Here is a 27,656-nt window from a genome sequence, read left to right on the forward strand (position 1 = left end):
TGAGGTCAGGGAAGGTAATGAGGTCAGGGGAAGATGATGAGGTCGGACGAGATAATGAGGTAATCAAGAAATGATGAACTTATGGAGTAGTGATGAGGTCAGGGGAAAGTGATGAGATCATGGAGCAATGATGAAGATATGGAGCAGTTATGAGGTCAGGGAAGGTAATGAGGTCAGGGGAAGATGATGAGGTCGGACGAGATAATGAGGTAATCAAGAAATGATGAACTTATGGAGTAGTGATGAGGTCAGGGGAAAGTGATGAGATCATGGAGCAATGATGAAGATATGGAGCAGTTATGAGGTCGGGGAGGTGATGAGATCAGGGAAAGGTGATGAGATCAGGGAAAGGTGATGAGGTCAGGGGAAGTGATGAGGTCATGGGAGGTGATGAGGTCAGGGGAAGGTGATGAGGTCATGGAGCAATGATGAAGTTATGGAGTGGTGATGAGGTCAGGAAAGGTGATGAGGTCATGGAGCAGTGATGAGGTCACAGAGAAATGATGAAGTTATGGAGCAATGATGAGGTCGGGGAAGATGATGAGGTCAGATGAGATGATGAGGTAATCAAGCAATTAATCAAGCAAAGTTATGGGAAAGTGATGAGGTCATGGGAGGTGATGAGGTCAGGGGAAGGTGATGAGATCATGGAGCAATGATTAAGATATGGAGCAGTGATGAGGTCATGGGAGGTGATGAGGTAGGGGAAGGTGATGAGATCATGGAGCAATGATAAAGATATGGAGCAGTGATGAGGTCAGGGCAGGTGATGAGGTCAGGGGAGGTGATGAGATCAGGGGAAGGTAATGAGATCAGAGGAAGATGATGAGGTCATGGAGTAATGATGAAGTTATGGAGTAGTGATGAGGTCATGGGTGGTGATGAGGTCGGAGAGGTGATGAGGTCATGGAGCAGTGATGAGGTCACAAAGCACTGATGAGGTCAGTGATGAGTTCAGGGGAAGATGATGAAGTCATCGAGCAATTATGAAGTTATGGAGTAGTGATGAGGTCGAGGGAGGAGATGAGGTCAAGGAAAGTGATGTCAGGGGAGGTGATGAGATCAGGGGAAGGTGATGAGGTCAGGGGAGGAGATGAGGTCATGGGAGGTGATGAGATCAGGGGAAGGTAATGAGATCAGGGGAAGGTGATGAAGTCAGGGGATGGTGATGAGGTTACAAGGCAGTGATGAAGTTATGTAATAGTGATGAGATCAAAGGAACGTGATGAAGTAAGGAAAGGTGATGAAGTCAGGGGTAGGTGATGAGGTTACAAGACAGTGATTAAGTTATGTAATAGTGATGAGATCAAAGGAAGGTGATGAGGTCAGGCAGGAGATGAGATCAGGGGAATTTTGCAATTTTTAATGTTAAGGGTTTGAATAATCAGATAAAAAGGAAGCGGGTTTTGAATTATTAAGAAAATGAAGGTGGATATTGCTTTTTTGCAAGAAACTCATTTGACGGAAAAAGAACATTTGAAATTAAAAAGAGACTGGGTTGAGCATGTTATTTCATTTTCCTACAATTCCAAATCTTGTGGTGTACCAATTTTAATTCATAAAAATTTATCTTTTACATTAGATTTTATGTTGGAAAAGAAGGGTGGAGCTTTGATGATTATTAATATTTTTTGATTAATTAATTGATGATTAATATTTTCTGAAGCTTGGACATTGTTAAATATTTATGCTCCTAATGTAGATGATGAAAAATTTAGTACTGACGTTATTTTGGGATTAAATGAAGCAAACAAAAATATATTGGTAGGAGGAGATTTTAATTGTTGTTTGGAACCTTTAATGGATAAATTACCAAAATCAGTAAGAAAATTAAAGATAGCTAAACATATATCTAAGGTTATGAAGGATTTAAATTTGGTGGAAATATAGAGAAGATTGAATCCAATGGAAAAAGACTTTTCATTTTATTCAGCTACACATGATTCATGTTCAAGAATTGATTTTTTTAAATATCTGCTCAATTACAAGGGAAAATAACCAACGCTGAATATAAAAGTCGAACTTTATCGGATCATTCACTTCTATGAATATCATGTATTAGTTCAGATATGGTTAAAACTAGTTACAGATGGAGATTTAATACAGCTCTCGAAACAATCTGAATTTGTTAGTTTTCTTAGAGATCAAATTAAGATGTTTCTACAATTAAATGTGAATTCAGTTCAAAGTACATTTACATTGTGGGATGCGTTGAAGGCATATTTGAGAGGTCAGATTATTGTTTTACAACTAAACTTAAAAGAAATATTTGGCAGATAGTAATAAAATGAGGAAGAGATTAAAGAATTGTAGAAAAATTTGCAGAGAAATGTTTCAGAAGATAAAAAATATACAATTATCTAATATGAAAATGTAATATAATACCTTACAAACATATCATTATGAGAAAATGATTCAGAGATCTAAACAATGGTATTATGAGTTAGGAGAAAGAGCTCATAAGGTCTTAGCTTGGCAATTTAAAACAGAACAGGTACCACAGGGATCAGTGCTGGGTCCACTGTTGTTTGTCATCTATGTTAATGGTTTGGGTGAGAACCTAATTGGGGATGTAGATGGTGAGGTTTGTAAGTTGCAGATGTCACCAAAATTTGGGGTGCGCTGGGCAGTGAATCAGGTTGTTGAAGATCACAACAGGATGTACTAGGAGAATGAACGAATGTTGCTGGGGCTTGAGGAACTGAGTTACAGAGTAAAGTTAAACAGGTTCAGGGTTTATTCCCTGCAACGTCAGAGATTAAGGGAGATTTGATCGAGGTATACAAAATTGTGATCGGTATAAAGCAAGCAGGTTTTTTCCCCACTGAGGTTCAGTGGGACAAGAACTAGAGACATGGATTAACAATGAAAGGTAAAATGTTTAAAGGGATCTTCACACAGACAGTGGTAGGGCTGTAAATCAGAACAGTTTATGGAGGAAGTTCAACCAGGGCAAGACTCGCAAAGTGAATGACAGGGCCTTAGAGGGTGTTGCAGAACAGAGAGTCCTGGGGTACAGGTTCAGTTCTCAGAGGATATAGAGGGTGGTGAAAAGATCATTTGGGACCCTTGTTTTCATGGTATGTGGCATTGACGGCAGGAGTGGGAGATCAATGACTTGGTGAGACCACACCGGCAGTATGTGTACGGTTTTGATTGACGCACCAAAGAAGGAGGTCATTACCTGCATATGGTGCAGGAAGGGTTCATGAGAACTGGAGGGGCTTGAGTGATCAGCAGAGACTGCATCGGCAGGGAGCTGGAGCAGAGGCTTCAGCGTGACCTCACAGATCACGAGGAGCATGGACAAGGTGAATGGTCACTTCTTTCTCCCAGACTCAGGGAGTCTACAACCAGACAGCACAAGTTAAAGGTGAGAGGGGAAAGATGTAAAGGGGTGTTTGAGGGGCACCTTCTTCTCACAGAGACTGGTGGGTGTGTGGAGGGAGATGATGGGATTAGAGTAGATATGCTTCGTAGTCAGCATGACCAAGATGGCCCAAATGGCCTGTTGCTGTGCAGTCTGATTCCACGCTTCTGTGATGAAGTAACAGGACACAAGAATGTACAGGCAGAGACTGGAAACTGAGCTCAAGGGTTTATTGCTACAGGGACGTCATCAGGTGGTTCCGGCTGTAGATCTGGGGGATGAACACTGGTCTCTAGGTGGTGCCGAGCATTGGATGAGCAAGACAGACCGGTGCTGAGCTCAGGACGGCTGTGGAGACAGAAAGGGTCAGTGAGGCCTTGGCTGGAGGGAGAGGGATCCATGCTGGGTGGCTGAACAACTGGGGCTGAATCCCATCACCATCAGATCTACATTCATACACCATCACTGAACGGTGAACAGTCACATCACATCACCAAATAGTGTAGAGTCACACCCTGTCATCTAATGGTGAACAGCTACACACCAATCGCTGAACGGTGAACAGTCACACCCCACTGAATGGTGTACAGTCACACCTCATCACCGACTGGTGAACAGTCACACCCCACAGAATTCTGTACAGTCACACCTCATCACCAACTGGTGAACAGTCACACCCCACCGAATTGTGTACAGTTACACGCCATCATTGAACAGTCACACATCAGACTGTGTGTGGAACCAAAGTATGAGGGCCACATGTACTGAGGATATGTGCTGAGGATCTACCTGTCCCAGGTTTTACGAAGGATGGGCCTGGCCTCAGTTAGCTGGACTTTGCCTCACCACCTCTCCTTGGTGGAAAAGTTTTTCCAGATCAACATCTTTGACCACAGGCCATCAGGGGCTTGAGGAACTGAGTTACAGAGGAAGATTAAATAGGTTCGGGGTTTATTCCCTGCAGTGTCAGAGATTAAGGGAGATTTGAATGAGGTATACAAAATTGTGAGCAGTATAAAGCAAGCAGATATTTTCCCTTCTGAGGTTCAGTGAGACAAGAAGTAGAGACATGGATTAACAGTGAAAGGTAAAATGTTTAAAGGGAACTTCACACAGACAGTGGTGGGTGTGTAGAACAAGCTGCCTGCTGAAGTGCTGAATACAGGCTCAATTTTAACATTTGAGAAGATTGTGAACAGGCACATGGTTGGGAGGGATATGGGGGGGTGGGGCGGTTATGGTCCGGTTACAGGGCAATGGGACTGGGAAGGATAAAATTTCAGCATAGTCCAGATGGGCCAAAGGCCCTGTTTCTGTGCCGTAGTGTTTTATGATTTCATGGAACAGCAGATGGAATTTAGAATAGCATGAAGTGATTTAAATAGGGAAGTTCAACCAGGGCAAGGCTTGCAAAGTGAATGACAGGGTCTTAGAGAGTGTTGCAGAACGGAGAGTCCTGGGGTGCAGGTTCTGTTCTCTTGAAGTAACCATGGAACTGAGAGATGAGGACTTGATGGACCTGGTGGGATGGTTCCCTGAGCAGACCATCCAAGTCATCTGGCGGAATGCCTCATCGGCAGGGCCCACTAACAAGCACCAGGACTTGGTCTGGCTGCCAGTGAGAAGAACCCTCCCAGTGAGGTCCTTTCTGCACAACCGGAACATCAGCCTCCATATACGTTGACATCTGACGGCTGTGGTAGAGGGAAACTGTCACTCTTTACTGAATGCAGATACACAGAGAGTGTGGAGAGGGATGGAGGGGGTGACAGAGGACTTTGTGATCTATGGACTGTTCCTGGCGATGCACACAGAGTCTGACATCAGAACTGCCGGAAGACCATCAACTCAGTGGAAGACGTACTTGTCCGCCCTAAACCTGTTGGACGTTCAGTACACGGAGATGTCGGTGAGGGAATGCTGTTGACTGGCACATTCCAGGCAGCAGGAGCACGTGCTGAGGGACACCCAGAGGCTGGTGCAGCCAACGTGAGGGCGCTGGGGGGAAGGTCCAGTCTAGAGTCCTTCCATTACTGGGCACTGAGGGGCTGAAACTGAGGGTGAGTCCCTCAACCCATAGAGGGGGGAGTATCGACAAGGTGTCACAGTGATGACAACTGGATGTGGAGAGAACAAATGTAACAATGTACATTGAAGGGAATGTAGAGATATGACTGACACTGAACGGTTGACAGTCACAACCTGTCATCAAAAAGTTTTAAGTCACAACCTGTCACCAAATGATGAACAGACACACCTGTCACTGAACGGTTTATAGTCATAATCCATCACTGAATGGTGAACATTCAAACCCCATCACTGAACAGTTTAGAGTTACATCCCGTCACCGAATGGTGAACAGACACACCCATCACCGAACAGATTACACTTACACCCCATCACCAAACAGTCTACAGTCACACCCTGTCACAAAATGGTTTACAGTCACAACCCATCACCGAATGATAAATAGTCACACCCTGTCAGTGAATGGTTTACATTTAATCCTGTCATCGAACGGTGAACAGTCACACACCATCACTGAATGGTGTACATTCACATCACATTACCAAATGGTTTACAGTCACACACTGTCACCGAGCGGTTTACATTCACATCCCACCACTGAATGAGTAAATAATTTCCAACAGGAGTTTTGTGATCCTTGACGATTCAAAACTTCGGGATTTTCGACAAGCATCTGGAATGTGGGACAATGCATTACAACACATTCCGAAAGAGCAATCACAGGTAAAGTGGGCCAATTTTCCTCCTCTGCTAGTGGAAGTTGCAGGCATGGAAACAGACCATTGAGCCCCACATCCACCTTGATTTGTGAGCACACATCAGTATTAACCCCATGACCCTGCACAACCTGTAGCTGTCTGCCCATGGGTGATTCAAGAACATGTCCCACCACTTTCTCCGGCAGTGTATTCTCCCACGCTACGTAAAGAAGGTCCCCCTCAGATAGCCCCATAATTCTACCCCGTTTACCCTAAATCTACGTCCTCTGCATTTACCCCTTTCAGAATCAGAATAATAAAATTCCTTGTCATGAAGTTATTGGAATGTGGTGTATTGCAGCAGTATCATTGTCCAAACCACTTTTATGACAAAAACTTTATAAAAATATTACACGGAAAGTGCTAAGGTGAAAGATTTCAGGCAGTCCAATCTATCTATACTCCTCGTAAATTTATAATCTCCAATCATGTCCCTTCATAAACTGCTCCCTCCAGGGGGAGCAGGCCCACATCACTGAAACCACTCTGTCCTAGTAATACACTGGTGACTCTCCTCTACACCCAGTGCAATCATATCCTTCCTGCAGAGTGGGGTTCGGAACTGCACACAGTGCTCCAGCTGTGGTTGGGTCCATATATTATAAAGTTGGAGCATAACTCCCTCCTTCCCCATCTAATGCCCGTGAACGGAGGTGTAATGGAGAGGCTGTGGCCATCACATGGTGGCGCTGCTGTGCTCCTATTCAGAGGACACATTGCATGTCAATCAAGGTCGGACCCACCAGGTGCTGGAGTCCAGACAGCCTACCTGGACTCGGCCATGACCTTCACCCAATTGGCCCAGGTAAATCACCTCAGCTGACCCCTGCACTTAGCTTCGAGCCATTGACCACAGCAGCCAACAGGGCCCAGCCTGTCCCAAGTGATTGGCCCCTCAATACCTGCTGCAGGGATATAAAGGACTATGTTCCCTTTTGTACTGTCTCTTTTTGACCCCTCATGGCACAAGAATATCACCTTTCACACTGGGTTGGGTTGAGTCCCGAGGTTAGCTAGCTAGAGCCGTGTCCGTATCGGTCAAGGGGTGGGGGCACGTAGTATCGCCTTGATTTTGATTGTTGATTGTATGTGTATTTGAGTCATTTCCCCAGTTTCTCTCATTCTCCCTCATTATCCTAAGTGAATATTCACCGCTTGAGTATTGTGTGTGTGTGTGTGTTTAGGTCTATTTAGCATTTTGACCCTGTTTCCCCATTTGCGTCCCCGAAATACCTCGACTTTGGTCTAGTTCCTTAACCTGTGGGACCCACACGAACCCTTACAACAGGAGGGCAGTATTCAATGTGTCTTCCAACTAAGTTATCTAACTGCACTGCCTTCTTCAATGATTCATGAACATACATCAAGGTCCCCCTTTCCGTCGACACTCCCAAGGATCTTCAAATACAGCAGCTCACGTTTTTCAGATTAAACCCCATCTGCCACTTACTTCCCAGTGACTTAAGATGACCTTCCATTCTGTCAACAACATCACAGTGATCGACAAACTTTCTAATCATACTTCCCACATCCAAGTCATTCATTTAAGCTACAATCAGCAAAGGTACCATCACAATCCCTGGGGGACACCTATCATAAAAGCAACCAAATACCATTACACTGCCTCCTCCCTTGATTCCAATGAGCCCTAAGATTTGGAACCACTCTCTCATTTGGGACCTTGTCAAATGTTTACTAAAATCTATGTAAATCACATCTACTGCCCTAAATCACATCTACTGCCCTGCCCTCATCGATACACTTTCAAATAAATTGGTCAGATGGAATCTGCCCTTGACAAAGCCATATTGGCTATCTCTGATCAATCCTGCCTTTCCAGGTGACCTCTGAGAAAATGGTCGATGTTTTGAGCCGAAACACTTCTTTGGGACTCAGATGTTTGTACAGAAATTGTGTTAAAATGACAGGATGGGAGTCGAGGGACAGGAACCCACACAGCAGGCAGAGGTGGAATGTGACAGACAGAGGCAGAGGAGAGGGAGAGGGAGGGGGAGGCAAAAAAATCAGTCAGAAAAAGATAAATGACACAGTGGGGAGTGTGTGGCCAGTACTGGGATCTGATCTGGAGAAGGTGAGTGCGATAGTTGAAACAGAAGGGAGGGAAGAATCCAGTGAGGAGATGGGATAAGAAAAATGAAAGAGGAGGGCAAAGGAGAACAGATGGGGACGGGGTAGAGGAGGATGGGAAAGGCGACAGAAAAGGGGGGAGGAGAGGAATAGAATGGGGTACAAAATAAGAGGGGTTTGCTACCTGAAACTAGAAATGAGTCACAGGGTCACACAGGTCCATTTTGCAGATGCCGACCCCGTCTGCACACCACCCTGTCTGAACTGTCCCCGTCTGAATGGACCATGTCCCGAACCAACCCCATCCCATCGGAACTCCATCCCGTATGAACCCCGTCTGAAAGGTCCCATTCTGAAATGATCCTGTCTGAATCGTCCCGTACTAAAATGTCCTCGCCTGAACCCTGACCCCGACAGGGTTCACCCTGTCCCCCTCTGAACTGTCTCCATCTGAACCAACCCTGTCTGAGCTGAACTTGTCTGAACCATCCCTGGCTGAACCATCTCCAGCAGAGCCATCTCTGTCTGAATTGACCCTGTCTGAACCCTATCCCCATCTGAACCCTGCCTCCATCTGAAATGACCAAATTTCATCTCAGACCCAATCCAAACCCCAACTAAAGCCTGACCCCGTCTGAACTGTCCCCACCTGAACTGACGCCGTCTGAACTGTCCCCACTGAATTAACCCCGTCTGAACCCTGACCCAACTGAGTTGTCTCCCTGTTTGAATTGTCTCCCCCTCCGTACCTTGTGGTAGGAGGCAATGAGTCTCTGACTGAGGCCCTCTTCCCTTGATGGGACACAGGGCGCAGCCTGGGAACCGTCCCCATGCCCCCCTACTCACCCCTAGATGCCATGTTGCTGTGCCTGCAGCCGCTGCCTCTCCTTGATCAGCAAGACGATTCCCACCACGGCACTGATGATCCCCAGAGTGAGTCCCAGAGCACAGATCACAGTTCCAGGGCCGGACCTTTCCTCAGGCACCTCGGGCTCTGGGGAGAGATGGAGAGACGGTGAGCATCTCACAGTGCAACACGAGAGGATCACAAAGCTGAGAGCTAGTCCGCCAGCCCATCTGACAGGTGGAAGGATGGAAAATGTTTCCCCGAGCTGTACCGTGTTACAGATGTTAATGTCATTTCATGGAGTGTAGACAGTTGCAGCCATTGGCTGCTCTGCACCCATTGCAATCGCTTTGCGGCCACCATACTCACAACATCACACAGCACATGTGTGAGATCCGCAAGGGTGCGTTAGTTGAATCGAGTACTAGCAGGCGCCACGCTGTGAGCTCTCTCTCCCTGCCCTGTTTATTATCATGTTTGGTTGTGTTCAGTAAAGTCGTTATTTGGTTTACTTCTGCCATTATCTGATACCTCTGTATTTTTAAAATGAACAGAGATGAAGAAATGGCGGCGCTGCCAGAACTGCTGTAACAGCAGTGCTGCCACTGGTGTGGCCCCGTGGAGAGTGAGGAGCAGACACACAGCACTCCACAGGGTCCTATTGCATTCCCCTAATGTTGACGGCTCCATACAGGCTTTAAACGGCCTGTTAAAGGAACCAACTTTCTTTTTAAATCCTGCAATTTCAGAGGTCCTGTGTTCAGCAGCAGCCACGTAGGGCTGCGGACATCGGGGGAGCACCAGGCTGGCACAGGGCACCAGAAACAGGGAGGACACCCCCAATGAGAAGGAGAAGCAGAGGAGAAGACCCTCAGGACCGTGACTATGGTCGCAGACCAGCAAAGAGCACTGCTGCTGAAGGAGTCACACCAGGCTGCAGGCTGCTGGAGACTGGCTGATGAGAACCAGGTATCAGCACCAGAATTCGAGAGGGTGCTGAGGGTAACAAGGCTCCCAAAGGGCCCTGGATGCTGAGGGCTTCCTGATTGTGTTGGAGGTTTGGATCTGGGTCAGTATCTGAACTGAACTGGACTCTGTGTGACTGCAGAAGCTGTGAGAGTGCTGAAGGTGAATCCATGGGCACTCGGTGACTCTGGCAACTTGCTTTTGCTTCTCTTTCTCTGACTGTAAGGAGCACCAGGAATTGCTAATGTCAGATCTTTGTCTGATTTTTTCAAGATTCAATTGTCATTGAAATAAAACATTGTTATGTTACATGAAATTGCTTTTGCCTGTATAAGGCAGACAGATTCGCTATTGGCAGAAATTGCCTGGTGCTTCTTACAGTCAGAGAAAAAAAAAAGAGTTCCCCCCCCCCCCCCCCCAGATTCCCTGAGTGTCCATAGATTTGTCTGCAGCCACACAAGAGTCCAGTCCAAACCCTGGGCAATCCGAGCTCCTTTCCAAACTTCTGACACAGTCACAAATCCTTCAGTGTCCTTGGCACCCCCTCGCATCCCAGTTCCAATACCTGGTGCCCCTCCAGCCATCCAAACCCCAGTGCGAGTCTCCCGACACCAGTCTCCAGAGGCCCCCAGCCTCCATGGGTTCCTCACCTTGAGTCGCAAGCTGCCCACTGCATACGTGGGTCTTTTAGCCACAGAGCCCCCTCACTGGTCCACCACCGTGGTCACCGTCCTCTCGGGTCATCTCTCTGTTTCTCCTTCTCAAAGGTCCCCTGTTTTCTGGTGCCCTGCACCAGTCTGCCACTCCTCTGGAGTCTGGAACCTCTCGTGGCTGCTGCCGATCTGCGGCATTATCATCTTGGGCGCAGACCCTGCAGTCGTGGGATTTTAACTAACTGCCATTGGCTCCTTTAATGGGCTGCATAAAGTCTGTGGAGCTGATGGGAGTTGACTGGCCTGTTGGACCCCATGGAGTGGAGTATCCTCATTCCCTGGGAGTCTACACTAGCAGCAGTGCTACCGTTACAGCTGCTCTGTCAGTCCTGCCATTTTTGACTAAAGGCAATTTCATGTAATTTTACATTTTTATTAAATGAATATAAATAGTATCTGATCTTCCTCTTTTTTCTTTGTCAACTTGCCAATATCTCTCGGCATTTTGGGTTCCCTGCATTTGTTGAACTGACCCTTCAGTGAAACATGAACAAGTTGGCCCCAAACTCATTCTATTTCACTTTGTAGTGATGGAGTTCTACCACCAGGAGGAGTCGGAGATGGAGTGTGTAGCATCTGGGGAATGTTGCATCTTGGGCGTGCTGTTGCAATTTAGTAGATTCAAGGTGGGTGCCTCCAAACGACGTCTGGCCCCTGTATGTTCTGTTCTTAGTGCTGTTTGTTTAGTTAATAAATTTAGTTGTTCAAAAAGAACCAGTTAAAATTTGCGGTGTTACCTCGCATCGCCCCGAATTTTCTAGCTCAGTAGAAACACCTTCAAAGACTTTCACTTCCAACACATAAATCTCCCTGCAGTGTTTCCAGTTCATATTTACATGTTCCTTCTAGTGCTAATAAAGTAAACCTTCCCCAGTTTAGACGTCATAGTTCCAGACTATCTTTACCCCTGTCCCCAAATAATTTGGAACGAACCAGTTTATAGTCTCCATCCCAAAGTACTCACTCAAGTCCAGATGATTCCCTGAGATTAGGTGTATTATGGCCTTCTCCTTGTTCGATCTCCAGTTAATTTGATTCACTGATGAAGTCTAATCAATGTTGGGTGTGGCAGCTGATATTCAGAGGAACAAGGAGGCTCAGTGAAAATCTCCCAACACAGCAAGTTCATTATGAGGGCAGCCTGGTTAGTGTAGGGGTCAAAACAACATTCCTACTGCACCAGCGACAGGGGTTCAAATCCAGCACTGTCTGTAAGGAATTTGTATGTTCTTCCCATGTTTCCAAAGACTGATAGGGATCATTGGTCACATGGGTGTATTTGGGCAGTGAGGGCTCGTTTCTGTGCTCTATCTCTAAAATTTAAAAACATTAAAATGATGCTGGACACTCTGATGGAAGGCACTAGGGTTGGGGAACCTGGAGACTGAAATCTGCCAGCGAGCACCTTTGTGAGCTTGAAGTGCCGACTTTTCGAGAGATGTCTATCCTGAAGACATTCTTCCTGTCTTCGAAGGGAGTTCATACTGCTCCTCCTCTGTTATCCCCACTGCTCGAGCTCCTAAAACCTGTGCTCCTTCCTCTTCCCACTAACCTCCCACCACCTTCCCCTCCCCACCACCACCGCCACCTTCTTATTCAGACATCCCCCTGATTTTCGGCATCCCTGAAACGTCGACTGCCTTTTACTTCTCATGGATCCTGCGTGACCTGCTGAGTTTCTCCAGCACTCTCGAGTACCGTACTAGACCCCGGCATCTGCAGATTTCTTGTTTACCAACCTTTACTTTCAATTCCCCACCCTGGTTAGATCACCCAGTACCAGACAACACAGTGTTTCTATGGTTACACAGTGTTTCATGGGGTCATGCAGGGTTACATGGGGGCACACACCATCTCCCTGCTTGTAGCTGCAACAGAAGTAGACTCCTTACTCCTGAACTTGGCGAATCTGGGATCATCCAGTTGCCTATCCAACCTGTCCCAGTGCTGAGATCAGACCCCATGCTACTCTGCTCCGTACTGACCCCAGAAGACGGCGTCTAGCGTCTGCAGACCCTCGTGCTCTACGTGGCAGGAGTACAGGTCTCCTGGACTTGGGACAAAGCTCAGGTAGGTGAACCTCTGGAAGTGATAATCGGACTTCATATAGTACTCTGTGATGTTGACTCCGTGAGTCACAAGCTCGCCATTCCTCATCCACTTCATGCTGACCCGCGGAGGAAAGAATCCATCAGCCAGACAGATCAAGGTGTTGGGCCAACCCCACTCCACGGGCTGTTCAGGGTACACTGCAATCTGAGGGGATTCTGTGGGCAAACAGAGAGAGCATATATTTGCTGAGGTGATGGGAACACAGCAATGCACAATATAATACATGGGGAGTGGGGATGTAGACGGGAGAAATCTCACAGTGTTGTACATAATGTATAAGGTTGTTGAAGGTTACAGTGGGATACGGACGGGACGCAGAGTTTGGCAGAGGAGTGGCAGAAAAGTGTGAAATTCTGCACTTTAGAGGGTCAAACAGGATGGGGGAATACATGCTTAATGACAGGTTCTTAACAGTGTGGAGGATCAGGTCCATACATCCCTCAAGGTGGCCATGCACGTTGATAGGATGTTTAAGAAGGTTTATGGTGTGCTGGCCTTCATGAGTCGGGTTATTGAGTTCAAGAGCCGTGAGATCATGTTGCAGCTCTACAAACTCTGGTTATACCAGACTTGGAGTATTGTGTTAGTTCTGATCACCTCATGACAGGAAGGATGTGGAAGCCTCAGAGAGGGTGCCGAGATTTACCAGAATGCTGCCTGGATTGGAGAACATGTCTTATGGAGAAAGGCTGAGTGAGCTAGTGCTTTTCTCCTTGGAGTGAAGAAGGGTGAGAGGCAATTTGACAGAGGTAATGAAATTATGAACAGCCAGCATCTATTCCCGGGGTAGCAAGGTGAGTAGAAGAAAGTTTTATTTTAGTCAGAGAATGGTGGGTGCCTGGAATGCATGACTGGAGGAGATGATGGAGGCTGGAACAATAGGGACATTTAAAATACTTTTAGATTTACAAAGACTGGAGGGTTATGGGTGTTAGAACAGGAAGAGTTAGATTGTTCTGGAGTAGGTTTTCAAAGGTCAGCACAACATCGTGGGCTGAAAGGCCTTTACTGTGTTGTGACATTCTAAAAGGCCAATGAAAGTTCTGTTCCTATTTCCACAGATGCCGTTTGACCATTGGGTGTACCCAACATCCCAGGTTTCACCTCATCAAGGAGCTTTCCCAATGTCTCAGAGTTGGTGCATCTGAAGCGCAGCAAGGACTGGATCACCTCTCCTTCCCTCTCCACCGGTCCATTCACAAGAATGCGGGTTAATGTCTCCAACTGCAGGACCAATGTCAGTAATCCCACATTGGTCTCATTGGGCACATCGATTCCGCAGAATCAGGGATGGGGTGTGGCTGGGTAAGGGTGTACAAGAGGGATCTGGGATGATGCTGAGCCACAAAGCAATGGGACAGGTGGGTGGGAGGGGTCTGAGAGGGGTATGGGTGGGTGGGGAGGGATCTGGTGAGTAGGGAGGGGTCTGGGAGGGTGTCCTGGTGGGTGGGGAGGAGAGAAGGTAGGTGGGGAGGGGTCTGGGAGGGTGGGGAAGGATCTGGTGAGTGGTGAGGTGGGTGGGGAGGGGTCTGGGAGGGATCCATGAAGGATCTGGTAGGAGAGGGATCCGGGTGGGTGGGGAGGGATCTGGTGGGTGAGGGGTCCAGGAGAATTGGAGGGGTACGGATGGGTGGGGAAGGATCTGGTGGGTGGGGAGGAGTCTGGGAGTATGGGTGGGTTGGGGAAGGCCCAGATAGGTGGGGATGGGGGGACTGGAGGGTGGAGAAGGGGCCGGGTGGTTGGGTTGAGGTGGGGGCCGGGAGGGTGACAGTGCTGCTTCCCCCCACCCCACCCCCCATTCTCTCACCTTTGGGCTCCGGGCTCCAATTCGACAGGTTCTTGCAAACATTTAAATTATTTTGCAGCACGGCGATTTGAGCGGAGATCCCCGCCTCTCCGCCCTGCATGGCGAGGAGCTGGAATTCGGGGATTCTCGCCACCTCCTTCTTTAGCTTGAAGTCCATGTACAAAATCTCGTCTCCGTCCAGCAACACATCGAACTGTTTGTTGGGGCTGCTGTCCTGGACGAGATACACCAGGAAATCCGCGTGTCGGTCTGTGGGGAGGGAGAGCAAGGAATGAGAGGGTGGGAGCGGGGAGGGTCGCCGGGGACACCCAGACCCAGGGAGTCGACGCCCGGTGTCGGAGCGGGAGAAGCCGGCAGAATGAAACACTGATAAACCCGAACACCGGGTACATTCGGGATGCCGAAGGGCTAAGGCAAGCCCCGGTGTAACGGGAATATTCAACGGCGATCACAGCATCAAACAAGATTGAAACAGCAATGAAGTGGAAGCAAGGCCAACCCGACCGGCCTGGCACTGCTCCGCGCCCGGGTTAGCGACCTCTCTCCCTCTCCCCCTCCCCCTCTCTCGCCCCCTCTCTCGCCCCCTCCCTCGCCCCCTCCCTCGCCCTCTCCCGCCCTCCCTTCTCTCCCTCCCTCCCTTCTCTCCCTCCCTCCCTTCTCTCCCTCCCTCCCCCTCTCTCACTTTCACACAGTGTCTGTTCACGTTTATTGTGATAATTTAATGGAAAAGTACAACTGGACCAAACATGGTCCTTGGTGTAAAAACACGCAAACACGTGCAGACATAACACACAAATTTACAAGCAGTACCTTTATAAAAATAAATGAATTGTTTAATAAATAGTCGTGTCTGGGAGTGTTTGTATGAGCCGTTCAGCATTCTCCTGCCCGTGGGGAGAAGCTGGTCCTCCTGGATCTCTTCCCTGATAGGAGCAGCTGAAAGTTGCTGCGTGCAGGGTGGGAGGGGTCCCAAGTCACTCTGCGCACCCTCTTCCGACAATGATCCCGGTAGATCTCGTTGATGGTGGAGGGAGGGAGACCCCGGTGATCCTCGCTGCCACGCTTATGGGCCTGTAGATTGACCTCAGATCCATTTCTCTGCAGTAATGTCCCGCACTGTGATGCAGCCAGCCGGGACGCTCTCCATAGAGCTCCTGTGGAAGGTGATGGTCCCGCTTCAGTCTTCTCAGGAAATGCAGTCACTGTTGGACCTTCCTGACAAGTGAGGAGATGTTGAGGGCCCACAATAGGTCACTAGTTAAGGAACTTGCTGCTTTCCACTCTCTCACCTACAGAGTTATTGATGTGTAGTGGAGGGTTACACTTCTATTGGTAAGAAGTGCTTCCAGAGACTCGTCATGGGGCACATCAAGTACCTTCTGCCTCCATCACTGGACCCCCCTGCAGTTCGCATACAACCCAACCAACTGTATGGACAATGACATCACCACCACCTTCCATCTGGCCCTCACCTACTTGGATAACAAGGACTCGTATGTTTAATTCTGCTTATTGACTTCAGCTCAGCATTCAACACAATCACACCTCAGTACCTGATGAGGAAGTTGGACCTGCTGGGTGTAAACACCTCCCTCTGCAATTGGATGCTTGACTTCCTGTAGGAGAGACCTCAAGCAGACCAGATTGGAAACAGTACTTCCAAGACCATCACACTGAGCATGGGGCCCCCAGGGCACCTGGTTTGGAAGTGGTACCACCTCAGACCACAAGGTCCTGCAGAGGATAGTGAAGTCAGTGGAAAAGACCATTGGGGACCCTCTTCCTAGCATGGAGGATATCTACTACAGTCGATGCCAGCAGAAAGCAATAAATATTATGAAAGCCTCCACATATATCATATATAAACTGTTCTCTCTTCTGCCACTGGCAGGAGGTACCGTAGCACTCGGGCCCTTTCCTCCCCAAGCCATCAGACTCCAGAACTCCCAGTTCAGATGTGCATCGTGTGCCATGGACTTTCAGTGAAAACATCTTAATACCTTAATATTTTAATGTGTTAACTGCTTTCCTACCTTATATCTATGCAATATGTTCTGTAGTCCTGGAGAAGCACTATCTCGTCTTTATCATGTGAGCATGGTACGAACAATAAATAAAGTTGACTTGACTTGGTGGTTGTTCCTGGTTCCCCTAAAGTTCACGATCATCTCCTTCATCTTGTCCATGTTTAGACTGACGTTGTTACCCACCTACCATATCACAGATTTTCCATCTCTGTCGCGCGACTCATCATTGTTGCTGATGAGGCCAGCGACTGTAGTGTCACCTTCAAACTTGATGACACTGCTGGAGCTGGATCTGGCCATGCAGTCATGGGTCAGTAGCATGAACCGGAGTGGGCTGAGCTCACAGCCCTGAGGTGCATCAGTGCTCAGTGTGATGGTGTTCGACATTCTGCTACTGACCAGGACAGATGGTGTTCTTTCCATTAAGTAATAAATATAACATAAATCTAATTTTAAAAATTCTGCTACTGAACAGCCAAAAATATGATTCAAAAACAAATGAGATGTTAAACAGTCCTCAAAACTAAAACTAAACATGTACCTTTTGAGGTTGACATAAAGTATGTGGAATTGTGGAGAGTGAAGACAGTTAGAACCATAGAAGACTACAGCACAGAAAACAGGCCATTTGGCCCTTCTAGTTTGTGCTAAAACATCATATCACTAGTCCCACTGACCTGCACCCAGTCCATAATCCTCCAGTCCTCTCCCATCCATGAATCTATCCAATTTATTTTTAAAACATAAGAGTGAACCTGGATTTACCACATCAGATGGCAACTCGTTCCTCCGCTCACTGAGTGAAAATGTTCCCCCTAAACCTTTCTCCTTTCACCCTAAAGCCATGAGCTCTCATAGTAATGTCTCCTAATCTATGATCTAATCTGCCAAAGATTGCAATAGGATATTGATTGTTTGGGCAGGTGGGGAGCGGAATGATGGGATTTAATGCATAGAAATGTGAGGTGTGGCATTTGAGGAGGCCTAATGTGGGTAGGACCCACACTGAACGGTGGGGATCTGGGAAGTGTGGTAAACCGGAGAGATCTCGAGTACACGTACCTAATACCTTGCAAGTGGTGTCACAGGTAGATAGGGTGGTTAAAAAGGTTTTCAACACGCCAAGGTTCATAGTCAGCGTACTGAGTACAGAAGTTGAGAGGTTATGTTGCAGTTGTACAAGACATTGGTGAGTCCCCATTCGGAATATTGTGTTCAGTTTTGGTCACCATGCTACAGGAAAGTTGTTGTCAAGCTGGAGAAGGTGCTGAGAAGAGTTGCGAGGACTTTGCTGGGACTCAGGAGCCTGAGCTATGAAAGAGATTGAGCCGGTTGGTGTTTTATTCCTTGGATTTCAGGAGGATGAGGCTAGAGGAGGAGCTGGGGAACGGGAAAGGTATGACCACACTCATGGGGTTGTACTATAGATCACCCAATAGTCAGCAAGAATTGGAGGAGCAAATATATAGAGACATAGCAGACGGCAGCAGGAAACATAAAGTTGTGACTTTATTGAATGGAACTCCTACACTGTTAATGTGTTTAGAAAAGTTTTCATAATTGTTATATAGAGGTACCATCTGGAGAGAGTGCAACACTGGCTATCTGATTAGGGGCTGAAAGAGGAGAGGTGACAGAAGTATGTGTAAGGGAACATTTTGGGTCCAGTGATCGTAAGGCCATTGGTTTCAAATTAATTATGGAGAAGGATAGGTCTGGTCTCAGGTTGAGATTCCAAATTGGAGAAGGCCAATTTGAAGAAATGAGAAAGGATCTAGAATGTGTGGATTGGGATAAATTGATTACAGGCAAGGATGTGCAAGGTTAGTGGAAGTGCTTTAAAGGTGAAATTTTGAGAGTACAAAGTTTGTCTGTCCCTGTCAGGATTAAAGGCAAAGTTAACAGGCATAGGGATATTGGCGATCTGGTTCAGAAGAGAGAGGTGTATAACAGGAATAGGTTCTTGAGGAGTATTAAAAAATGCAGGAACAAACTGAAGAAAGAAATCAGGAAGGCAAAAAGAAGACGTGAGGCTGATTTGGCAGACAATGTGAAGGAATATCCAAAGGGTTTCTACAGGTATATTAAGAGTAAACTGATTGTAAAAATTGGTCCTCTTGAGATCAGAGTGGTCAGCTATGTATGGAGGCAAAAGAAATGGGGAAAGATGTTGTTTGCATCAATACTTACTCAGGAAACTGGCACAGAGTCATGGGAAGTTAGGAAAACAAGCAGTGAGATTATGGAACTGATACAGATTAAAGAGGAAGTGCTTGCTGTCTTAAGGCAAATAAAGATGGATAAATCCCCTAGGGCCTGACAAGATATTACCTCAGGCCTTGAGGGAGCGAGTGTAGGAATTGCAGGGGCTCTGGCAGAAATGTTTAAAATGTCCTTAACCACATGTGGTACAAGAAGATTGGAAGGTAACTCACATTGCTTAAAAAATACCCCAAAGGTTATCTTGGAAATTACAGGCCAGTGAAGCTGATGCCAGTAGTAGGTAAATTATTGGAAGGTGTTCTAAGAGATCAGAAATACAAGTATTTGGATAGGCAGGGATTGACTGATTAGGGATAGTTAGCGTGGCTTTGTGCATAGTAGGTCATGTTTAACCATTTTTACAGAGTTTTTCGATGCAGTTTCCAGGAAAGTTGATAAAGGAAAAGCTGTGAATGTTGTTTACGTGTGCTTTAGTAAGGCCTTTGACAAGGTCGAACGTGGTAAGTTAGTCAGGAAGGTTTAGACGCTCCAGTCCGGAGCAGGACTAGTCCTGGGGAGGTCAACCAGGATGGCAGCATTGTTCCCAGTGCGGACTTCTTGGGGAAGCAAAACATTTTTACACATGGCATGGTGTTAATGCTGCACACAGGACGGATCTAATCATGTGGAGCACCTCAGGGAGGACCTCCTGGCAATGGGAAATGGGTAAGCCTTTTGATTTCAAGGCTAAGAGGACTGCCTTCCGAATGGTGGCATTCTCCCATTCCATCAGGCTGTTCCCCCAGGGGTTATAGCTGGTGTTTCTATTGGTGGTGATACCCTGTGCCAAAAGGTACTGGTGAAGGAGGACCCCCAATCGCTTTTGATGTAGCTTGGGAACCCGAATAGAGTAAAGATGTTGTACAGTGTCTTTATGACTATGGCCTCATGTATGTTTGGGACCGCCAGTCCAGATGATGATTCTTCATGGACACAGGAGCAGAGGTGAGCATCCTGCTCCCATTGGGACAAGACATCAGGAACAGGAAGTCGGGCCCCATGCTGAGGGCTGGCAACAAAAGTATGATTTGGACCAACTGTGCCTGCAAGATCCAACTGCAGTTGGGAGGCAGCCTCTTCTCATGGGTGTTCACGCTGGCCGCAGTGGAACAGCTGCCCTTCCAGGCAGACTTTCTGCTTGCCCACAGTCTGCTTCTGGACCTCAAGGGAAGGAGATTGGTCCATGCCAAGACTTTTCAAACCTTCCCCCTCAAAGATGCCAGGCTCCCAGCATTCCACCTGAACTTTGGGCAGTGATCAACCAACAAATATGCCAGAGTCCTGGCAGAATTGCCTGCAGTGCTTGCCCCAATTCACCACGGTAATGCCCCGACATGGAGTACAGCACCAAATCCTGACCCTTGTCCCACCGCTTCACACAAGGGCAAGACGCCTTCCTCTGGAGCACCTCCAGCTGGCAAAGGAGGAATTCAGGAGGCAGGAGGAGCTCGCCATCATGCGGCATTTGGACAGCCCAGGAGTCTCCTGCACATGGTATCCAAAGCAACTGGGGCTGGAGAGCATGTGTCAACTACTGCCAGCTCAACAAGGCCACAACATCAGATCTGTATCCCATGCTGCACATTCAGTAATGTGGCAAACCTGCATTGGGCAAGGATCTTTTCCAAAGTTGACCACGTGCGGGGACATCATCAGATCTCGCCACACCATGATGATATCCCCAACACTGCCATCATCATCCCATTCAGCCTCTTGGAATTCCTCCAAATGCTGTTTGGGCTAAATAACGCTGCACAGACCTTCCAGCAACTCATGGACACAGTGGGCCGAGGCCTGGATGGCACCTTTGTGTACCTGGATGACTTCCTGGTGGAGAGCAGGAACCAACAGGAGCATATGGTGCACCTCCACAACCTCTACATCTGATTGAGCGAGTTCAGCCTGACGATCAACCCAGCCAAATACCAGTTTGGATTGGAGGCCATTGACTTCCTGGGCCACAGGATAGCCAGGGAAGGAGCCACACCACTACCCAGCAAAGTGGAGGCCATCTGGTAGTTGCCCAGATGCAACTGGGTAGATGAGCTACCAAGGTACCCAAGGAGGATCTGAACACCTCTTCAATCTAACTATGGAGCTCCACTGGTGGTCTTGGTAGAATTCATACCATCACCGGGCAGATGCAAGATGATTCTGCAGCATTCCTCAGCAAGCTAAGAGAAAGAGTTGGCAATCTGGCCCTGATTCCATCTTCCAGGAATGAACATGTGAGGACATTAGCAGGGGTCTACATTGTCCACCACTTCAGAAGCCATATGAGGGTCCGTTCCAGGTCATCCACAACAAAGGGGCCACATTTCAGCTGGAGGTTGGAGGCAAGATGGAGGTCTTCATCACAGACAGGCTGAAGCTGGCACAGCTAAACCCAATGTACCTTGTCAAGACACCAGCAACATGCCAAAAAGCCAGGTCACTGAAGGACAACACCGTCTGTTCTTGGGGTGGGGTTTCATGTGACAGCACACTGTTGCAGCAATTGATCCAGTGCTCCGGATGGTGAACACAACTAAACGCCAGCAGCCCACACAGCAACACTGACCCCAACAAGTGAACTGGCATGGGAAAGGCAAGGGCAGCTTAAAGGCAAGTGACCCCAAAATAGTGCTGGCCTTGCTGCGCAGCCAACAGACAGGGACAGCGCAGAGGAAAGAAGGCATTGTTATGCAGTAAAGTGCCCGCATGTGGGAAACCTGCTTTTGTTATGCATGTTGTGACGTCAGCCAAGGGAGGAGGGGGGCGCAGCGGGAACAGTGCAAATATAAAAGTCAGGCTTGAGCCCTAATAATGAGCTTAACCTGACTACACTACGTGTGTGTGTCTTCTTTCGATAGGTGCACAGCTACAAAAGAATGATAAATTCTGTAATCCAAGATTTAAATCCTACACATTGGAGAAATTGTTTGCAAGATTATCTGAAGCAAACTTAACTGTCAATTTAACTAAAAGTGAATTTGGGCATGCCACTGTGACATACTTAGGACATGAAAATGATCAGGGCAAAGTTGCACTATTCAAGTGAAAATGCAGGTGATTTCTTGAATTCCCCATTCCCAATGGCAAGAAAGAAGTGAGAAGGGATTTAGGAATGATAGGAAGTTTTGCAAGAATTTTGCAGAAATTGGTTAAAGGAAGACCAATCTTTTGAAGAATGGTGAGAAATTTGTAGACAAAATCTGGTCAAGAGTTGTAGAAAATTTAAACCAGATATTGTGCCATAACCCTGGCACTGATTCCAAGACAGGCAATGAAAATCAAAAAAAATGATTCTATCATCAAAAGAACCATTGTCCCTTGTATTGGCTTTGCAGCACTTTGATGTTTATATCCGCACAGCTCAGGGACCGATTATTATGTATGTGGACCATAATCTCTTGGTGTTCTTAAGTAAGATGAAAAACAAAAATAGAAGATTATTAAACTGGAGTTTAATTCTGCAAGAATATAATTTAATGATAACTTTATTAGGGAATTCCAGGGGGAGGAGTCACACAGATACAGTACTAATGGCATAACAGCATCACTGTGGTATCACCACTCTAGGATGTTGCCAGGTCTTTGGGATCAGAGTCAGAGGTATTTTGAATTATGAGGGGTATAGACTGTAAATGTAAATAAGCTTTTTCCACTAAGGGGTAGGCGAGATACAAATCAGAGGACATGGATTAAGGGTGAAAGGAGAAAAATGTAAGGGGAACATTTGTGTGAACTTCACACAGAGAGTGGAACGAGTTCCGAGCTGAAGTGGTGAATGAAGACTCAATTTTCACATTTAAGAAGAATTTGGACAGGTACATGGATGGAAGGGGTATGGAAGCTATGGGCTGGATGCCAGTCAGTGGGACTAGGCAGAAAATAGTTTGGCACAGATTAGAAAGGCCAAAGGGCTGTAATGTTCTTTGGTTCCCTCTCTTTGATCTGTATAAAATCATGAGAGGAATAGATGGGGTAAATGGTGAAAGTAGGGGAATCAGTAACCAGACACAGGTTTAAAACTGGGAGGGAGAGATTTAACAAAAACACGAGGGTAACCTTTTTATATAGAGGGTGGTGGCTGAATGTAATGGGCAGCTGGACAAGGTAGTTGAGGCAGGTACTATTGTAATATTTAGGAAAGAAATGGACAGAATGAGATCTGGACTTGGCAAATGTGGGTGGGACATTTTGTCCAAATTCAATATGTGCCCTTTGAGCCCAATGGCCCTTATGGGTACCTCTCATTATTGTACAAACCTCCTTTCTGATGTTATGGTCCCCCCCCCCCCCCCCACCCCTCAGCATTTCAAATGATCCAGGTAGAAAAAGCTTTCTTCTCTGAGGTTTGGTGAGGCAAGAACTAGAGGATGTGGGTTTAGGGTGAAAGGGGAAGTGTTTAGGGAGAACATTAGAAGGAACTTCTTCACACAGAGAGTGGTGGTGGGAGTGTGGAACAATTTGCCAGCTCGAATGGTGAATGTAGGCACAATTTTGACATTTTTAAAGTTTGGATATGTACATGGATGGGAGGGGTTCAGAGAGCTATGGTCAGATACAAGTCAATGGGATGGAGAAAAATAATAGTTTGGCAAAGACTAGATGGGCCAAAGGGCCTGTTTCCATGCTGTGCTATAGTTCTATGTCACAACCTCTCTAGGCTCAGGAACGTGGTCCTGAATCTTTCCTGCTCCGTGTGCAGTTTAATAACATCCTTCCTATAACAAGACGACCAGAACTGTACATAATACCCGAAATGTTGCCTTGCTAATGACCGTCACCATGCAGCACACCCTCTGTTCTCACTGCTGGCACCAGGAAAGAGGTTCCGGTGCCACAAGACTCGCCCCACCAGGTACAGGAACAGCCGCTCACCCTCCACCGTCAAACTCCTCAACGACAAACTCAATCAGGGACTCGTTTAAGGACTCTTACTTGTGCACTTTACTGATTTATTTTCTCTCTGTTTTGTACATTTACATTCACTGTCCATTTACAGTTCTTTATTTGTTTACATATTCATGCTATGTACAGTTTAGTTTTTCTCTGCCAATAAGTGGGAATTCTGCCATGCCTGCAGGAAAAATAATCTCAGGGCTGTATGTGATGTCATGTATGTACTCTGACAATAAATCTGAAAATGTCTTCCTACACCTGTAACAGGATGTCCTTGCTCCTGTACTCAATACCCTGACCAACCAAGGCCAAATGTCTTATTCCCCACCCAGTCCATCTGTAGTCACCACTTTCAGGGAAAGTACCAAACTCCACAGGGCCCCTCCATTTACTGTATACATCCTGCCTTGGTGTGACTTACCAAAATGAAACACTTCCCACTGATCCAAATCATTCCTCAGTCCACTGGCTCAGTTGGTGACATCCTGTTGTAATCTTAGATAACGTTCCTCACTGTACCATCGATTTTGGTCTCGTCCGCAAATTTACTAACCACCTCAACAGCATTTTCATCCAGTCTTCAAACATGGTAAACCCAAATATTACACCAGTACCTCAGAATTTAACACTGATAAACCTGGAGATCATCATGGACTAGAACTTCAGGGAGGTGGCCAGGGTGCTGGGTGACTACCAAGAGGGGTGTCGAGGGGGAGCAGAGAGAATCATCACCCTCAGTAATACATGGAGTGCTTTCGACCTGGCTGTGGGGTTGACCATTCAGGGGAGGACAGCTCACAATAAACTTGAGGAACAACATGTCAGAATCCTCCTGGACCTCTTTCCGAGAGTCTTCAGACAGCTTCACTGTGTCTGCGTGTCGCTACCAAGTCCGTGAGGCACTAATCGGCCATAATCAGAATGTCTTTTCATGAATTCATGTCCCGAAATTCGTTGGTTTGCAACAGCACGATAACGGGCCCTTTTTCGGCCCACGAATCCGTCCTGTCCAATTTACACCCCATTAACCTACACCCCCGGTACGTTTCGAAACCGGAGCCCCCGGGGAAAACCCACGCGAGGACGGCCTTGCAGACTGCGCAGGATTCGAACCCACCGTCCCTATCGCTGGCGCTGTAAAGGCGTTGCACTAATCTCGACATCAACCGTCCCGCCCTGTACTGTGATTTACGGGTCCAAAGATGGCTATAAATTACATCTCCGTAAATACACAATTTTTTTTTAAAAAAACCTCTAAATTGATGTAAGATAAAGTGGATAGCGTCTGTGGTTGATTGTCCATAGGAAAATATGATGGCAGAGGGGGAAGAAGCTGTCCTTGTGCCGCTGGGTGTTCGGCTTCAGGCTCCTGTACCCCCTTCCTGGATGGGGAGGGTCGATGACAGAAGCTGCTTTCTTAAGACCCTGCCTCTTGTAGATGTCCTGAATGGACATAAATCATCACACGCGGAATAGATTTCCGATCGAACCCATTCTCCGTGTGGGGAATGTTTCCCAATTTAACCCTGAGGGACCTGCTTTCATCCTGTGACCGCACCCTGGACTCCCCAACCTGGGGGAGTCAAATCCCTCCCAGTTCCCCTGCCTGTGTTGGATACTACATCTACTACAGGAGCATCAAAGTCAGGGCTACCAGGCTGGGAAATAGCATATTTTATATAAATAAATCATATATTTGTACCTGTATACTGTGTGTGTGTGCGCGCGTCCAGTGGTCCGGAAAAACGTTGTTTCTTCGGCTTGTATGCGTGCAGTGAGAGATGATCTCTGTCCTGAACTTGAACAGAGTCCGTGAGGACAGCTGCTGTTTCTGCGTCTCCGATCACGCTTTAACTGGAGTCCGTCGGTGGTTGCGCTGAATGGGAACTGCACTCCGTCCAGGGACATGACAGCCTTCCCACGGCGCAGGGTCGGACCCGCTCCCAAGTCCAGCCCCAGTTTGCGGACGGGACTTGCCGCTAATCCCGGGTATCACTGTCGAGGAACCCCCCCACCCCGGCCGGCGACATCAGTGGTGTCGGCGCACGGGCTCAAACCCCTCCACTTCTCTCCCCCGGGTGCGGCCTGGGCACCCGCTCCCACACACGGTGCGCTTCTTTCGCCCCCCCCCCCCCCACAGGGTCATCGGTGACCAAGCACACGCCCTCCCGGTGTGAAATGTACCCATCTGACCACACCCGGTCCTAATTCCCGACACCTCCACCAACCAGCGAGATGACCACGGTCTCCTCTATTCCGAGGTCAAACAGACGCTGAGGTCGAATGCAACGCACATGGGAGAAAGAGCAGCGTCCGCAGGAAGTTACGGGTAACCAATGGTTCGGGCCCGAGCCCTTCATCAAGTGTGAGCAAAAATAGGCAGGTGCGGGTGTTGAGTTTTGGGCGGCAGCTGGTGGTTTTATTTGAAATCTGTTTCACGGATGGAAAGAGAGGAGAGCGAGAAGGGGGAGGGGAGAGGGAGAGAGAGAAAGGGGAGGAGAGCGAGAAGGGGGAGAGAGAAAGGGGAGGGGGAGGGAGAGACTGATTATTTGGGGTCTGAAAGCTCTTTGAAAAAGAGGTGGAGAGGAGAGAGGAAGGGGTGGAACAGGAACGCAGTAGGTCTCGCAGAGTCCAGAGGAAGTAAAGATTGAAAACCGATATTTCGGGCTGAGATTTCAAGGTTTGAGTAAAAAGCAGGGAGGCATGGGGAGGGGAAGGAGCCCAGACGAACAGGTAGAGGATAGAAAAGTTCTCTGGTGGGAAGGAGACAGAGGGATTGGGAAAGAGCGAGACAGAAGCCGGAGAAGTCGATGTTAATGCTGCCGCTCGGCAGCGCTTGAGTTGTCGTTGTGGGAATGGGGTGTGGATTTAAAATAAAAACACAATGCTGGAGAAACTCAGCCGGTCAAACCGTGTCCTTTATAGGTAAAAATAGATGACCTGCGTTTCGAACTTGAGCCCTTCAACAAAGTTTTACTACCGTGGATTTAAAATGCTTGGCCGCTAGGAGATTCATGCTCTTGCGGCGGACAGAGTGAAGGTGCTCAGCGAAGCCATCTCCCAGTCTGTCCGATGTAAACGGGACCATCGAGGGAGCACCGGGTGCAGTCGATGAGCCGCGCAGATTCACAAGGGAAGCGTTGCCTCACTTGGAAGGGCTGGTGAGGGAGGAGTCGTGGGCACAAATGGAGCAGATCTGAAGGGGGATTAATAAGAGGGGGGGGGTGACTGGACAGAGGATAGCTAGTGAGGGAAGATTGGTGGGAAGGAGTTAGTGGACTTCTGTATTCCCCGGGGTTGTCGACTGTGAATAGCACACTCACGCCGGCTCCCCAAGAGCGACTCAACTCTCTCACCGCTGATGCGCTAATGTCTCAGAACCTTCGGCTTCCCTCTCGCTCGCCTCTCATACCAACCCGAGACTTTAGTGCATAATGTTTCAATATAAACGGAGAGCGAGCACGGAGGGTGCCCTGCCAGAACAGCACACTGACCCGCTGAGGTCACTTCTCGGTAGAAAGCCCGTGGACCGAACCAGGGTCAGGCTTTATTAATGATCCCAGAGAGAGAAATGCTCCTGTTTAACAACTCACATTTTCCAGCCCAGGCTCCACCTATTAACGCCATCGCCAGCACCGAGAGGTAACTCCCAGCTCCCATCCTCGGTCTCCTGTGGCTCGCAAATTTCCCGCGGCCGCTCTTCACCCAGCGGCGTCCGCTCGTTCAGGACACCGGCTTCTCTCTGGAAGTCAAGTCTCACTCACTTCACCAAAAACCACGGACTGTGATGG

At 47.8% G+C, this 27,656-nt stretch overlaps 1 protein-coding gene across 1 annotated transcript; it reads right to left on the reverse strand.

The window, feature by feature from the left end:
* Nucleotides 1–3,586: 3,586 nt before the first annotated feature.
* LOC138754845 (RLA class II histocompatibility antigen, DP alpha-1 chain-like) lies at nucleotides 3,587–27,656 on the reverse strand. The gene is made up of 5 exons (XM_069919739.1): nucleotides 27,459–27,656; nucleotides 14,690–14,938; nucleotides 12,756–13,037; nucleotides 9,091–9,238; nucleotides 3,587–3,718 (listed from the first exon to the last, which is right to left on the reverse strand). Exons 1-4 carry the CDS (start codon nucleotides 27,523–27,525, stop codon nucleotides 9,093–9,095), a joined length of 744 nt encoding a protein of 247 aa, XP_069775840.1. The 5' UTR covers nucleotides 27,526–27,656; the 3' UTR covers nucleotides 3,587–3,718; nucleotides 9,091–9,092.

The sequence above is a fragment of the Narcine bancroftii genome, chromosome 2 (assembly GCF_036971445.1).
Source record: "Narcine bancroftii isolate sNarBan1 chromosome 2, sNarBan1.hap1, whole genome shotgun sequence".
Lineage (NCBI taxonomy): Eukaryota > Metazoa > Chordata > Chondrichthyes > Torpediniformes > Narcinidae > Narcine > Narcine bancroftii.